The 16,640-nt window shown below is 41.8% G+C and overlaps 1 protein-coding gene across 4 annotated transcripts in view; it reads right to left on the minus strand.

Moving 5' to 3' along the window:
• Nucleotides 1-16,640, minus strand: part of NRG3 (neuregulin 3) — a 1,041,792-nt gene that overhangs the window by 578,518 nt on the left and 446,634 nt on the right. For all 4 annotated transcript variants that reach the window (XM_041746957.1, XM_041746955.1, XM_041746956.1 and 1 more), the window contains exon 2: nt 2,310-2,439. In XM_041746957.1, the coding sequence (XP_041602891.1) occupies nt 2,310-2,439 (130 nt within the window). The remainder of the gene's footprint in view (nt 1-2,309; nt 2,440-16,640) is intronic.

Here is a 16,640-nt window from a genome sequence, read left to right on the forward strand (position 1 = left end):
TATTATATATGTACACCGTTCCAGCTAAATCATAGATACATCTCTGCTTGTGTATGCAAAAAATTAGACATGTGGATATGCACAAAAGTAAAAGATATTTTTTCCAGACCTGAGATCCATCATAATAGACTGGATGTGTCTCCCAAATAATTAATATGTTGAAGTCTTAACCTCCAATAACTCAGAATGTGACCATATTTAGAGAGAGGGTCTTTACAGAGGTAAGTTAAAATAGGGTCATTAGAGTGGACCCTAATCCAGTATGACTGGTGTCCTTCTAAGAAGAGGATCAATATAGACAAGTACAGAGAGAAGGAAATGAGAAGACACAAGGAAAAGATGGCCATCTATAAGCCAAGGAGAGAGACCTGCAAGGGTGCCCTTCAGTCACGACTCTCAGAAGGAAGCAACTCTGCCGACACCTTGAGTTCAGATTTCTAGCTTCCAGAGCTGTGATAAAATACATCCCTCTTGTTTAAACCACTCAATCTGTGGTACTTTGTTAGAGCAGCCCTAGCAAACAAATACACCATGAACGAATACAGAAATATAGTGAGGCTGTATGTTGAAAAGAAATAAGAGTTATTTTTGTTATTTTCAACATTCTCAATTTTTGAAAAGAAAATTGTACCCACCTGCATATTGTGGTGGAGCCTGATCTGATCCTTCCTTTGGGTGAAACACCATCTCAAAAGTGACTGTTCTAGGTAAAACTTCTGATTAATCTCTCTACCAATCTCCCATCCAAGTACTAACCAGGAGCAACCCTGCTTAGCTTTCAAGATCAGACGAGATCGGGTGCATTCAGGGTGGTATGGCTATAGACCCCCTCCACCAATCGATTAGGAATTCAAACTTAATGGACTGCATTGCCCACTCCCCATGATGATCAAGGGGTCAGCATATGGTTGAGTATCTATGAGAGCCTGCATACAATTCATGCTTTGAATGGGTAGGTCACTCTTGGCTTCTCCCTTGAGGTCTTAAAGTCACTTATGTGCTTTCTACCTCCGTCTACACTGACCCAACAAATATAACAAAACAAGAGGGATGAGGGAAGGAGCATTCCCACTCCCCTTCATCCCCAACCCAATCCAACAAAAGACATAAATGGGGTATACATTTTGTAAGTGGGGTAAATGTAATGGCACTCCTCAAGTGACATGGAAGCCGTGCTCTCAAGCATGAGGAATGGTCACAGTTCGGCTTATCCTGACTGAATGCATGGTGACTCTTACAGCGATCTGCCACTGTCACTTATCAGCTCTTCCAAACCTGTGCTGCCCCCTGGGACAACTCATCTTCCTCATGGACTGAAGCTGGCTCTTAGAGCCAGGCAGGATTTGCCAACACGTTCTAAGCTCCTAACTATAAGACACATTTCTCTGTGCCATCTTAATAAAACAACATGGAATGAAGTTTGTAATAGAGGAAAAAGTCAAAATTTTCCATGCTTCATGATTCAGAATACTTAATCTAATAAGTGTGTCATATGAGAAGAGTAAATAAAGAGAAGGAAAGGGGTGTGGATATATATGTTCACTGAAGCATATACGATTGCAAGAAAAAACAAATTACCAGAGTAGAGCTGGAAATAAAAGCTCAGTGGGAATTATTTTTTGGATGCTAATTTGATTCTTCTATGGAACCTTAAGGCTGCAGTGTCTACAAGTGCACTATTTATCTTCACTTGTTTTTATTTTTAGCATGTATATACCCTTAAGTCCCTAAAAACCTATTAAACACCTCCTGGTCTCTACTGGGAATCTTCCCCAAGTAGTTCTCTACCTAGACTATATAACAGGACTATGATTCCATTTACCACATCTTGCTGGAGAGTGTTTCATCAAGAGAGGTATTAAAAAAATAATGAAATTAGTAAACGGCGGCAGAATCAAGATGAGCTCCGGGTTTCTGTGGACACAGTTACAATCTGGGATTTGGTTCATGATCAACACTGAGATGCCCGAGTTTAGACGAGCAGCAGGCTCTGTGGGGCCACAATGTGCAGTGCTGCAAATAGGGATGGTTTCTGAGCACAGGCCAATGTGCCTAAGTCCCACAGCAAAAGTGCAGGCCTCTCAGCTGGGGGGATGATCCCATCTATTGGATTGGTAGACAGAAAAGCAAACCCTTCCTTGCCGAGGTAAAATCCAGATCTTGTCTATTTTAACTCCATTGTTCCCTTCCTCAAATACCAAAGACACCAGCCTTGGCCCTTCCCACGTTAAGACTCCTGACCCATCATCCCAGCAGCTGGGCCGCACGCATCCTGCCCTCCCAGGCCAGGCCGGCCCCCAGGGGCTTACCGACAGTGCTTGTGGGATCCCGTCAGGGTTTCAATCACAAAGCACTCGCCGTCGTTGAGACAGTACGTGAGGTCCTTGTCTCGGCAGGGTTTGAAGTGCTCAGACCGCTCAGTGGAATATGTCGTTGTATCTGTCAAGGGAAGACACCAGAGATGCAGTCAGCGGTGCATCCCGCCACCACGAGGCCCCAGCACCGGCCTTGCAGCATTTGGACCTTTGTACCGAGGATGTCTCGTGGACATGGACCCCAGGCCTCCAGGGAGAGAGGACAGCTGTGCCACTGAAGAAATGCAACTGGATCTGACCACTTTACCACTGCATGCCCCCCACCCCGTCCACATATTGAAAACTAGTCACCATGAGATGATCCTGGGGGTGCCTGTAGGAGGTGATCAGCTCACAAGTGGGATCAGCACCCTTACAGGAGAGGCCCCAGGGGCTCCCCTGCCCGCTGCAGTCATGGGAAGGTGGACAGAAGGGAGCCCTCTGTGAACCACTGCATCTGCAGGCACCGTGATCGTGGCCTTGCCAGCTTCGAACACTGTGAGAAATGGCTTCTGTAGTTTGTGGGCCCCCCGATCTGTTAGAGCAGACCCCTGCCCCGACTCAGGCGGCGCTGTACTCGGGTGGCTTATTGCTCCACTAGACGTTAGTGCCTGGAATCCTTTTCTAGGCCCAGCCGAGGACACAGTCAACAGTGGAAGCCGAATGGTTCTGCAAACACCTCAAATACACTTTCGTTAATTTCAATTTTGACAAACGTGTTGTATGAGAGATTGAAATGCCATCTCCTTCCCTTTCTTGTTGCCCAATGTCATGGAACATCAGATCAATGCAGAATATGACCATTCTGTGGAAATCAATGTTAGTGTCTATGGGTCTTTTTGTTTTTAGCTACATGTTTCATTGGCTAATGGCTGAATCAATTATTCTTTCACTGCCCCCCCCCCTTTTCATATGTAATTAAGATGCAACATGTTCTGGATTCTGAAACAGAATCTCAAATGCAAAGAGTATTTCTGGTAAATACCTAACAGAATGCAATTATCGTCTTCTTAAAGCAATATTTTAAACATTGGTTTTTAAAATCATAATCACTTACAATTTTTAAATTAAGCTGTATGTCTACATCCTCATCTTCAATACGAAACTAGCTATAAGTACGTATGATCAACTAGACGCAGACTCAGTTGTCACATATTCTAGCCTCAGAGTTTTAAGCAAGTGAAGGATTTGCAGTAACTCCACTGTGACATTCGAGAAAAAAAAATACATTTAAAAAGTCAAAGAAAGGGGCATCGGGGTAGAACAATTCGTTAAGTGTCCGACTGTTGATTTTGGCTCAGGTCATGATCTGATGGTGACGGGATCAAGCCCAGAGCTGGGTTCTTTGTTGAATGGGGAGTCTGCTTGAGATTTTCTCTGTCTTCTACTGTTCCTTACCTACCCGGCTCATGATCTGTCTCTCAAATAAATAAATAAATCTTCTAAAAAATAAAATAAAAAGTCAAAGATGAATAAATGATTCTTCACTTAAACTCTTTTAATTTCCTTACTTAGGGATGCCTTGGTGGCTCAGTGGTTCAGCATCTGCCCTTGGCTCAGGGCGTGACCCTGGGGTCTCAGGATCCAGTCCCACATCGGGCTCCATGCAGGGAGCCTGCTTCTCACTCTGCCTGTGTCTCTGCCTCTCTCTCTCTCTGTGTCTCTCATGAATAAATAAATGAAATCTTAATTTTTTTCCTTTACTTAGATCTAGCTTGATAATCATGTTCAATAGCATGGGTTACTATACTTGCTTAGTAACTGGAAGTCACTATGAACCTCTTCTTGCTCATCAACCAAACTGAGCAGAAAGTGATTGCTCTAAAAGGAAAAATATTCATATGCTTCCCACGCCTATAATCCCCCTATCCCCATAGGAAAAACCCCAAATTCCTCAGAGAAGGACATAGGTCATGCGGAATCTTGCCCTCTGATGTCATCTTCTTGTACCCGAAGACACGCAACTTCATTCCCAATTATTTTCCTATTTCCCCAAACAGCAGGAGCTGTCACACTTTCTCCTTCTTCCTGGACCATCTTTTTCTTTGCTGGAAGACAACCAGAAATCCTTCAGAACTTCCATCACTTTCTCACGGTGTCTCCCTAGCACCTTTTATCACTCACATCACTGCATTCAACATTCAAGGCTGCAAGTAGCCACTTGTTCACATGTTTATCTGTGTCTTTAGTCTCTACGTTTCTTAAGGTCAGAGGTGGAGTCCTGAATCATAATGGGAGCTCAGTAAAAATGTCGCCAATAAATCTTGATCACTCTAACAGTGCTAACAGTTTAAATGCCATTGGTGAAATGCATGATCATTAAAGACATCATTATAATCATATAAAAGTTAACGCATATCTTACAACAAGTTAAATATAATTTCCTATCAATCTTATCATTTTAGTATACCTATTTTAATTCATTTTATTTATTTATTCATAAGAGAGAGAGAGAGAGAGAGAGAGAGGCAGAGACACAAGCAGAGGTAAATGCAGGCTCCACGCAGGAAGCCTGATGTGGGACTTGATCCCGGGACCCCAGGATCACGCCCTGGACCAAAGGCAGGCGCTAAATCGCTGAGCCACTCAGGGATCCCTAGTATTCCTATTTTAATATTGAGGAATATTGGGAAAACAAATATTGCCCTCAGATTCACATAAATCTTCACTCACATACTGCTCATATAACGTAGGCATGGAAAAAGCCCACTTCTAATATCCTCCTTTTTGGTGGCACCATAGGAACTTCCTTTTCCACTTCAAAATATCTGTCTGTTAATACTTTGGCATGAAATAAAGGCTCTGCAAAACAGACACATTTTCTATGTTCTAGGAGATCTCCTCTACAGAGAAGATCTGTTATTCAAGACAATTTGCAATAAATAGTTACACGGAATCAATCTCTCTTTCTACTGGAAATATTTAAAATTCAAGAGCTCTGAGCAAAATATTCAATATGAAACACCACACAGTTGATTGCTACTCTGACTGCTGAAGTATATTAACTCATGATCAGTTAGTTAAGTTCTCCTTTAATTTCTTATTATCCATTTATTGATATTCACTGATCATTCCTCTAAGAACAGCTTTTCATTAACATAACCTACAGCATAAAAAGTGAGATCCTTATTTTATAATCAGTGGTTTTAACAAGCTACAGACTCCAAGAGCAATACAATGGCAAAGCAATTACAATCAATTAGTTTCCATCTGACAAGTGCTGTCTCCAGTGGTTACCTCGCCATCCTACCAACTGCCTTCCCCATCACGTTATCATCTATCAGCACATTACAGAGACTCTAGACCCAAGTAAATGCCTCTGCAGAATTCCAAGGTGGGCGAGTACAGGGATGTCAGGCTGAACATGTTCTCAGGTTTTCTATTTCCATAGCTCAGAGAATCCAAAACTTAATAAAAACACACATGGTTATCCCCTGCAATGACTTGGTTGGATTTTTTAAAAAACCCACCGCTGTTAATTATTTTTTATATCTTACCATAATAAACAGTAACAGAATGCCAGGCTTGATCCTTCTATCGATATACTGCAATCATCAATAAGTTTGAAACCTTAGGTTTACCTAAACATTTCACTATCTAGCATCCATACATCACTACTCACCTCAAATCACAGAGGCACTGGGCAATGTAAGCACGATTCACCACGAGGTAAAATTTTACACTCGTAGGGCATCATGCCAGATATGTCAGTGGAAAAATAGAAAAATTCCTTAATGGAATCACTAGGCTGTTAGACTAACTCTAGGAACATCGACTCACTTCTGTAAAGTAGTAAAAAAAAAAAAAAAGTAAACTGTGCCGAGCCAGAGTTAGGCTCTCTGTCACTCATAAACAAACACAGCCCATCAAAGAGACAACAATAATTTTGGATGACACACTCCACAATTTGTGCATCTGCTCACGAGTGCATGTAGCTATATGTTTGGTTAATTGTCTAACATATAGACTATATTATAAACATCTAAAATTGAACATAAATGCAAATGAGAAAACAATAAAGTATGAGGTTTACTTCTTTATTTTCTTTCTGTCCCCTAAGGTGACACAGTGTGCTCTAAAATATCCAGGTGAGCATCTTGTTCTGAAGAGAAAATGGGGGACATCTGGAAGAATGACATAATGGATATGCTCTAACTCCAGACTATCGTGACCCTAAATAACCCTTTGGGATGCCTTAACAATCCCACATCTGTAAACTTATCTCTCATCCGTATTATCTCTCATCTATAAACTTATCCAAGATTTTTGGAATATTTATATATTTATATATCTAAATATTTATATTTAGATATTCAAAACTGGTTTACATTGACAACGGTCTAACACACTAAACTGGCTACAGTATATGGTACTGTTTTGTTATGTAATTAAGATTCAAAGGGCGTCCTCTGTTTCTAGGAATGTAACTAGATAAATTGTTACAGAAGTTTCGATTGTCTTAAAAAAAAATAATCACATGGATGAAGGTCCAGGCAAGTACACTAGGAGGGGCCCACTATTCCCATGAATTCCCATTTGATTTTCAAGGTTTTTTCTAACTCCAGAGCACCTCCTTCTCAGACATTATTCACTTCACCGCATCAGCCCATGAATCTCCCATCTGACCAGTCCCTGAACTCCTGAGGGGCAGAGGGGTCTTCATATCTCTGACCCAAGGTCTTACGAATGGCCTGACACAGAGGTGAGCATAATAGGTGTTTACAGAAGAATGACATTTTTTATACATGAGCATTTTTCTAAAGGTTCTGTATTGACAACCGCACATGCTTTTCATAAAAGAAAACTCCACCTGAATAACTGGTCAGAAGTTAGGACTCCAGAAAAACTTCAAAAGCAATTTAGGTAAAGTGTATAGAAACTGATGAGAGGAGGGAAAAATCAACTCCATGGGAAGAGGGGCTGAGACAGAAGAAAAAATTAGGGATGATATTCTAAAAGAGAGGACAAAGGAATGTTAAATGGAAGATGAATGGAGATGGTGCTAAGGATCGGCCTTCCAAGCACCATGACCTAAGTGCAAGGTCTCAGGCCAAGAAGCGTAGTTGTTGGCATGAGGTCCTCATGCCCATTCACTTGGGACCACAGAGGCTGTGTACAATTATCCAGACCACTCATCTGGCACTTGTTATATGTAGTTTAATGTGTTTTCTTATATTTTTATGGGTTTTGGTCTCTATCCCTAGGGAGGTCAGGGAGAGTGCTTTGCTTTTTAAGATTTGTATTCTTTCCACACCATGTAGCATACATAGTAAGCAATCAGTACAGTAATTAAACGCACAGTGGGAAGTAGTGCGGGTTAATTCATTAAAGCAAAAAATGGGAAGAAAATGTAAGGCTGGGAAGCAGAAATCCCTGCAGATTTTGCAGTGAAAGTTAATTTTTTAATGAATTAACACAATGACTGGTTTTCCCCCTTAAGCACTAAGTTGAACCTGAATATTACTTATTGAGGCTTTCTTTGTTGCCAGCACAACACTGCACACTGTGGGAACACACATTTTGTTGCAGGAACAAGAGCACTAACTAGACTATTACAGATAATAATTGCAGTAGATAATCAAAATAAAGGGAGAGCCTAATTTAGGCCATAGTTATCTCTGAAGGCTTCCCAAAGGGTTGGCCTTGGAGCTGGGTCTTGAATGGGCATGATTTAATTGGCGCAGGGAAAGTAACTCTAGTTATGAAGAGCAAAAACACCTAAGGAAGGAAAATGATGACCTGCAGCATAAACCCCACACACGTCCACATACTCCCTCGCTTACAAATGTCAGAGTCATCAACCCGGTTTTTCCTTCCCCCACTGAGTTCATGAGAATGCTCTAAGAAAAGTTAAGATGCAACCTACAAGCTTTTAGGATTAGCAAAATACTTTACAGGCTAGACCCCATTTAAATACAGTCCTGGACTCTGGCAGAGGCTTCCACGGGCATGGTGTAAATGAAACCTACTGTCATGCATTACAATTCCCAGCTGCATCTCCCCTTTATCGGGCACCTGGTGAGAAGCACTGGCAGGAGACTGAGTTATAAAATATTTAATGGTTAAGGAAAATTGCAAGAAGAATGCAGTGGTGCTTGAAAGGGAAACAAACCATTCCTCAGCCGGCAAGAGCAAAGACAGCTTTCTTCCTGCTGCCAGGGACCACACATTGCTCACTCTGCTGGCATGGGACTGATGGGGGGCGTGGGGCAAGGGATCTAAAAGTTCAGTTGAGTCACGGGGCCACTGTGAGAAGGGACAGTTCCCGACGCATCCCCGAGCCATCCGTTCCCATAGCAAGTGTAGAAAGGACCTTTATTAAATTTGCATGACATACCTGCCACCTTACAGTTTGAAATCTCACTTCTAAAAACTGCCCCAGTTTCAATAAGCCTGTGCGACACAGAGCTTGTCCAATAAAAATGCATTTATTTGGAAATTGCAGAGTTTATCCTCCAGCTGAACGTATTCCCTTCCACCTGCCTGCATACACACGCCTGCACAAACTGCTTTCAGCTGTAAGAGGTGTCATAGCAGCTCCCGTCCCCGGAGCCCGTGTCTCGTCACAGGCCGTCGGGCTTCTCCAGGCCCTCTGCTACGTGCTTCACAGACATCATCTCTGCTCCCCATGTCACTCCACTGAAACGGTCTAGTCCGTGTCACTGGTCATCTGCAAACCCAGTGGCTACTGACATATTTTTTCTCATCTTGTTTGAACTCTCAGGAGCACCTTAGCCACTTCCACCTGGACGAAACACCTTCCCCTGACTCCCGTGTTATCACACAATGTGATTTTCCTCTTGCTTTTTTTTAGTCTTTGCCACCTGCCTCATGTAACTTTTACTGAAAAGACAGATGGCATAAGAACCAGTCTTCAAATAATTCTTAACTCACACTCTGCACTGTGCTTATCATTTCCCATTAATTATTTTTTGGCTTTAAATAGCACTATGAATTTATGCTGTATTTGCTTTCTTCATTTTACAAATGGAGAAATTGAGTCTTAGAGAGTTCTCTTATTGACCCAAGGTCATACGGCTCTTGGCTGGTAGCTTCCGGACTCAAACCAATGCAGCTTGACTGGTCCTACTACACTGCTTCCCACAGACACCTCTCCCGCCCCCACCTTTCTCTCTGTTTTTTTTTTTCTCCACTTTTGCTTATCCCCCAAGTGAATGCTATTCCAGGTGTGGCCCTCAGACCAGCAACATCAGCCTTATCTGTAATAATTCATGAGCCCTGTCCCAAACTTACTGCATCAGAAACTGGAAGCGGGTGGTGGGATGCTCTCTTACATGTTCTCCAGGTTGCTCCCTGAGAACCAGCTGCTTTGGATGATGTTTGATGATCACCTATAGGCCAGTAACTTTCAAAGTTAAACCTCCAGCCCTCTGGCTTTTCTGAACTCAATCTGCCCACCTTTCCCTTCCTAACAGATATCTCAAAGGCACCTAAAAACAAACTTGTAGAAAACGCAAGTCTTGCTCTTCTTCCACAAACCTATCCTTCCTCCACCAACTGATTCTATGACTCAACTATCACACCAATGATCCCATTGACTCTGCTCTAGCTATGGGCAGATTTACTCTGATTACTCCTGCCATTTCCATATGACTTATTAAATATTTTGAATATCACCTCTGTGAATACTTGACAGGCAAGATATCTGAATCTGGGAGAAAGTCACTGAATAAACAAACATATAAATGTTTATTAGAGATGTAGGACTTTTTAATTTTTACTTGAAACCTGTAAGTATAAAAAAAATACCTTGATCTTTAGCAGTCAGCCTCAGGTCCATTCCCATAATCATAGATATATTTCTTTTCTTTAAGATTTATTTATTTATTTGAGAGAGAAGAGCAGGAGCACGAGGAGGAGGAGAGCAGAAGAAGAGAATCTCAAGCAGGCTCTGGGCTGAGCGAGGAGCCCAACGCAGGGTCTCATCCCACAACCCTGAGATCATGACCTGAGCAGAGACCAAGAATCAGATGCTTAACCAACTATGCCCCCTAGGCAGCCCAAACATAGATTTTTTTTTAATCATTTAGCTCTAAACACATTATTATAGATATGGAGGTAGTATTATAGATATACGAGGTAGTGTTTACTTTATGCTGAACGTATGCGTGTGCTGGTGTTGTTGGTATCATCATTACTGTTATGACCATTATGATACCTAGAAAGCATGCCATTAAGCATCTACTACATGACGGGTCCTGAGATAAATTCTAGGAATATAGAGATGGCCCCTAGGAGCTCAAAGTTTAGTTTGGGTAAAGGGTGGGGTGGAGACATGTAAACAGCAACACTGCAATTCTGAGTGGGATCAGAGTACTAGAGGCAGGAATGAAGACTTGCTGAAGTTCCAGATGCTGACAGCTACTTCTAACCTGAGGATTTTGGGGAAGACTGCAGTAGGAGCTCACATTTCACATTAACAGCTAGAACTGTTTTGCTGGGCAGGCACCAGTTGGCGTGGATAGGTCGAAGGAACAGCATATAGAAAGTCAAGGGGCCTAATTTTGTCCAGTGTTACTGGAACCCAAGGAATGTGTGAGAGAGAGACAGGAGAGTGAAGTCCCAGGGGGTCTTTTATGTTTTATGTTTGGCACATATGGGGAAACAAGTGAGGAATTGTAATTTTGTATAATGAGAACACAATGGGAGTTTTAGGCAGCTCAAGTGTGCTATCAAGGTGAGTGGGTCACCTGTTGACTTGCAGAAGCCTCTCAGCGGAGCTCAGGGAGACTGGATGGAGGCTGTTGCAAGGGGCTCCCAGCCACTGTATGTCACGTGAAGGTGTATCTGATAAATAAACAGCTGTAGAGAATGGAATGGAATGTCCCCAGCATGGACAGCAGTCCCATTTGGAAAAGCATTCTTGCACGGTGAATCAAATCCCAGTTGCATATTGCTTAGGGAACATAGTGTGGAAAGGCGAGCTGAGTGATTCAAGTCTAAAATGGCACCTCATTAAAATTCTCTGATGCACCTGACTTAGAAGATAAGGCAGGGACCTGAAGTCTGTTAGCTGAGGTCTCTATGCTGGAGAAGCTTGAAGGCCTCAACCCAGTAATCTCAGTACTCTGTCTTCCTTCGGGAATCAAGATTAGCCAATTACCTGCAAAGGCTCAAGTTTTTTCCTTGGCTGATGATACTGGAATTTCTAAGCAGTTATAATGCCACTTGTCATTTCTAATGCTACTGCTCATGTGTAAGTAAGGGAAAGTTTGAAAAAGTGGCAAATGATCCCTCTGGCAGCTGGACTGTGACATTTCCAAATGACCACATGCTATTCCACCAAGTATTCTGGACTTTATTTGGCACCAGACAGAAGACAAGACCACTTTGCAAAAACATATCTAGGTATATGCCCCTCTTCTGATGCAGGTTAAGTGACTGCTGCTTCTGTGTCAGTAATAGGCTCTCCTATAATCCTCTTGCATCCTGGATCTTTAAGCTACTCATTCACAGTAATATACTCCTACTTTCCTGAGCCTTTGGGGTCGTGGGCTCACAATTCAAATTAACCTGGCAAAGCGGTTCGATTAGAAGAAATGAAGCCTCTGAGGGGATTTTTAAAAATCTCATCTCTAATTGGTGAAAATCTAGAATTCAGGGTTGGTGTGAGGGTATTATCTTAGTCCATTTGGGTTGCTGTAACAGAGTACCATAAACTGAGTGGCTTATAAACAACAGAAATCTGTTTCTGACAATTCTAAGAGTCTGGGAAGCCCAAGATCAAGTTGCCAGCAAGTTTGACATCTGGTAAGCGCTTCCTGGTTCATGGATGACAGACTCCTTGCCATGTCCTCACATGGTGAAGGAGGGTCAGGGAGCTCTCTAGGCTCTCTCTTACAAGAGTGCCAGTTCCATTAGGAAACCTCCACCCTCATGATCTAATCACTCCCCCAAAGACCACACCTTCCAACACTATTACTGGGTGTTACTGTTCAACACATGAATTGGGGGGGCACAACTCTTCGGTCTATAGCATATTTTCATTCAATAAATACTTATTGAATAACTATCAGGCAGCTGGTGATGGGCTAGTTGCTGGGAACACATACCACACACACACACACACACACACACACACCTACACATACACACACACCCCGCAAATAAAGAAAAACCACATTCCTGTCTTCCAAAAACCTATGGTCTATGGAACAAACAGATGAAAATAACAAAGATTATTATTTTTCATAGTGACTCAGAGAATTTTCCCTAGGGTGAGACTCATTTTTGTTAGCTTTAATAAATCAGCTCAAAGACAGGGTTTCCCAGTCCTGAGTGTCATCATCTGTGGTTCAAGGCTCTCAGTAGCCATCAAAATGTCTCCGCTTGAAATAATGAAAGACAAAGAGGGCACATCTAGAGGACTAGGATCTTGTCCCAAGTGGGGGACACACCCATGAGACAAGCCCTGCCCTTGGCAATAGACCTGAAAGATTTTGTAGGGAAGAGGACTATCTAATGGGAATGTAGCTTTTGCCGAATGTTTCATTGTCTCATAATATGTGCCCTGGAGGAAATCTAGAGATCACTGTGAGAGTGTGGGGAGCAAGTGGCCCCCTTCAGAGAGGAGGGTGTGCAAAGGCCTCAGGGGACCTGCACAAGGACCATTTGACAGCTGTGGCCTATACACTGAAAATGAGGGGTAGGTATTGTGTATGTGGTGAGGACAGAGACAGACAGGGGCGTGGAAATGTTTTGGTCGTCATGATAAAAGCCAGGAAAAGCTACTAAATGATTTTCCAGAAGGAAATGACCAATCATTATGTATTTCTGCACAATTATGTAAGCTGATTATCATGTGGATAATTCATTGTGGGGCAGCAATCATACATGTAGACAGGCCTGTTTGGCATATTCTAGGTGGGGAAGAAGGGGTAGATCCCAAAGAGCTTTATGAAGTATAATTGCCAGTATTTTGGTGATTCATGGCTATGAAGTTGACCTTAATTCTTTGGTTTCTGGATGAATCCTGAGGAAGTTTGGGAACCTTGGTGCAGGGCATCTTGGATGTCATGCAGAGACTTCATTCAGGGGGATCTGAGCAGTGGTTATTACCAACTAGAATAAAACAACCACAATATTTTAAGTTAATACAATTAACAAAGCACACCGCGGTCTATCAGACCTGCTCATGGTCTAACTATCTTTTAGAGGTCTTAGTTGTAACAATGGCAACTAGATAATCTTAGGACTAAACAGAAACCTTAGAAGTCAAAATGTGATAATAATGCTTGAATAAATCTATTTTCAGATTTGATTATTATCTTCATTTTGCAGAAGAGAAGCACAGAGGGACCAAAGAATATTCTTGAGATTTCACAGCTATAAAATGGAAAGGAAGGAATTACACCCAAAGACACCTAACTCCATAATGCTTATTCTTCAGCGTTCCACACCTCCACCTGCTCTGAGTCTTGGACTCTTTTAAGGTGTATATACTCAAGCCTCTCCTTGCCAAATTCCATTAGTCACCCTATTATGAGAAAATTTAAGAGCAATCGGGAAGCTATATTTTTCAGTAACCCATTCATGTTCTCACCCATCCACCCAATGCCCATCGATCTGAGCACACAATGAAACACTGAGTAAGGGAGGTACTGGGAGAAGGTAGGTGGGTACAACACTAAAACAAAGACAGTGCTTGACACTGGGAATTTCTATTACTGTCACTTTCAAATTTCCTTTTCATGCTATTATGGCTTTGAAATAATGTCTAAACATTGACACGATTCTCCAAAATTCTTCATAAAAATGAACATCATTCACTTCACTTATTTAAAAACTTATTTCTCCCCCTTAATATCTTTGGCTCTTATTGAGATCTTTTATTTTCTGGGTTCAGAAATCCAAGCAATTCCTTCTCGATACGAGTTATGAGAAAGGCATGGGCACGGCAGTTCATTTGGGCATTGTGGGCCTGGGCCTGAACCCCTGCTCGTGCATTTGCTCACTATGTCAAATGTCTGAAGAGAGTTCAAAGAAAGAGCCGCTCTGTCAGCAGCATCCTGGTGCTTCATGGTCATATCTACATAAAAAGGACTTAGAGAGTGGGCTGAGGTGGGACTTAGACCCACCTTAATTCTGCTTTTGCACAAAAAAATTTGTTTCTACTTCTATCATGGGCTTACTTGGGATTCTTTGAGAGACTGAGTTTATAACCACATTTCTACTCTGTTTCTACAACTTTGGCTTTCTCATATTTCACATTCAGGAGAGATCATAGAGTACTTGTCTCTGTATCTGAGTTATTTTACCGAGCACAATGCCTTCAATCCCGATCCCTACTCCAGCCAACACCTCCAACATCCCTGGGAATTTTGTCTATAATTCCGAGTGTGAAGCAAAGTCAATGAAGAGAAATTTCCCAAAGAAAATGTCAGAGACTTCAGGGAGTTCTTACACCACTGCCTGACTGCAAAAATTATGAAAATTGTACTGAAGGACCAGAAAAGACTAACACATAGTTCTTCGAGTACAAGGACTATGTCTTGATTCAAGCTGTCTTGTATTTGCAGCCCCCACCTTAGCTAGCAGATTGCTAGATACACAAGAGAAGATAAAGAAATGTTAAATGAAGTGGAACAGATACAAATTCCTAGAAAGCATGGCAAAGAGAAGCTTGCCCAAGGAGGAAAGGAAATGCAAATATGCAACCAAAGCCACAGGGCTAGGAAAATATGAAGGGACAGAAGAAACACAGTAAAAATGAAAAGAGTTTCTGGGAATGTAAGACATTTGAACTTCAACATATCCCCACTTAAAAAGGCTAAAGAGACAAGACCCAAAAAACACTGACTAAATATATAGGAAATTGACATTGCAGTGTTAACCCCTAAAATGCCACCACATCTGTTTAAAAGAGACAAACTAAAATTCATTTAGTCACTAGGCCATTTATCATTGTTAACAACCTCCAGTTCTTAGGAATATGCAATCCGGTTACAAAACAATTACATTTTCCCCAAATCTCCTTTACATCACTCATTTCACTGCCTTAAAAAGTCTCAGCCCCTGTGACCCCGTCCATTCTCTAACAGTGTGGGGCACATCCCAAGCACAAGGGGGAAAGGAAAGGCTTGTTTCTTTGTCTCACGTTAGAACTCGGTGCTGTGGTCTCCATATGTGCAACCAAGTCTGAGTAGACTTAAAACCCAACCTAATGCTCTGCAATATATGTTTGCGAATAGGGGTTTGCATCCCAACTTTGCTACTTGGACATTTTGAACATGAATAAACTGAATACATGAAAATGTATAATTCATGGGGTTTCTTGAAGCCTAAATGAGAAGAAGGAACATTGCTCCAGAGTGGATCTTGTCAAGAGTTGGGCAGTAAGCACGTTGTTCCCGTCTTTCCCTTTTACTAAGTAAGTCAACACATATTTATTAAGCATCGCCTAATATCCAATTCCACAATGTCTCTGTATGATGCCAATTAAAATCATGTATTAATTTAACAATCTATCATTGAACATCTTCTCTAAGACTCTTAGGTACTGTACTAGTGCCTGGGGTAGAACTGAGGAACTCAGTACTGAGATCATAAGGCATGTGGCTGTGTCCCAGGAACTACCAGGCACGTGTGACTATCAGGTGCCCGGTCCCTCCTGCTAAGTGCCGGGCAAGGGAAGAGGGTGGCAAGTGTACTCACAGCACCCAGAGTCTGTGGTCTCCTTAACACTTGTCTGGAGACTGGATGGGGCCACAGAATTTCAAATATAAAGATGTTCCTCTCAGGGCAGTTTTTGGGTTTCCCACCGGCTACTGAAGAGACTGGATTACATACACAGTGAAATGCCTCTGCCTGTTACCAGAAACATGATGATGTCACAAGTGTGCAGCCTGCAAGTTAACTATCCCTTTGATCTCAGGACAATAATTGAGACCTTTCTCCATTATTCTTCAAATGGCTTTCTTTATGTTTTTGTCTTTTTCCAGGGAAAGAAGAGACTTCGTTTCATTCAATCATCACTGTCTTACTAATCTGTGGAAATGCAGATGAGAGATGGATTGTTAGGATACACATGGCACAAAGGAAAGATCTATAGGTCTTGTTTGACTCCTGGCTTTACCATATCCACCTGCTTTTCAGCAAGTCCTTAATTTTTATAAATTTTATCTATAAAATGTGATTATAATATTACTTATTATTCATTTTCATAATAGTTGAAGGGCCCAATGCATTATTGACTTCTAGGAAATATTAATTTTATCTTATGTCTTTTCTTCTTTAAAACTTTTCCATTTGATTAGAAACTTTTCC

Source organism: Vulpes lagopus, chromosome 3, assembly GCF_018345385.1.
Source record: "Vulpes lagopus strain Blue_001 chromosome 3, ASM1834538v1, whole genome shotgun sequence".
Lineage (NCBI taxonomy): Eukaryota > Metazoa > Chordata > Mammalia > Carnivora > Canidae > Vulpes > Vulpes lagopus.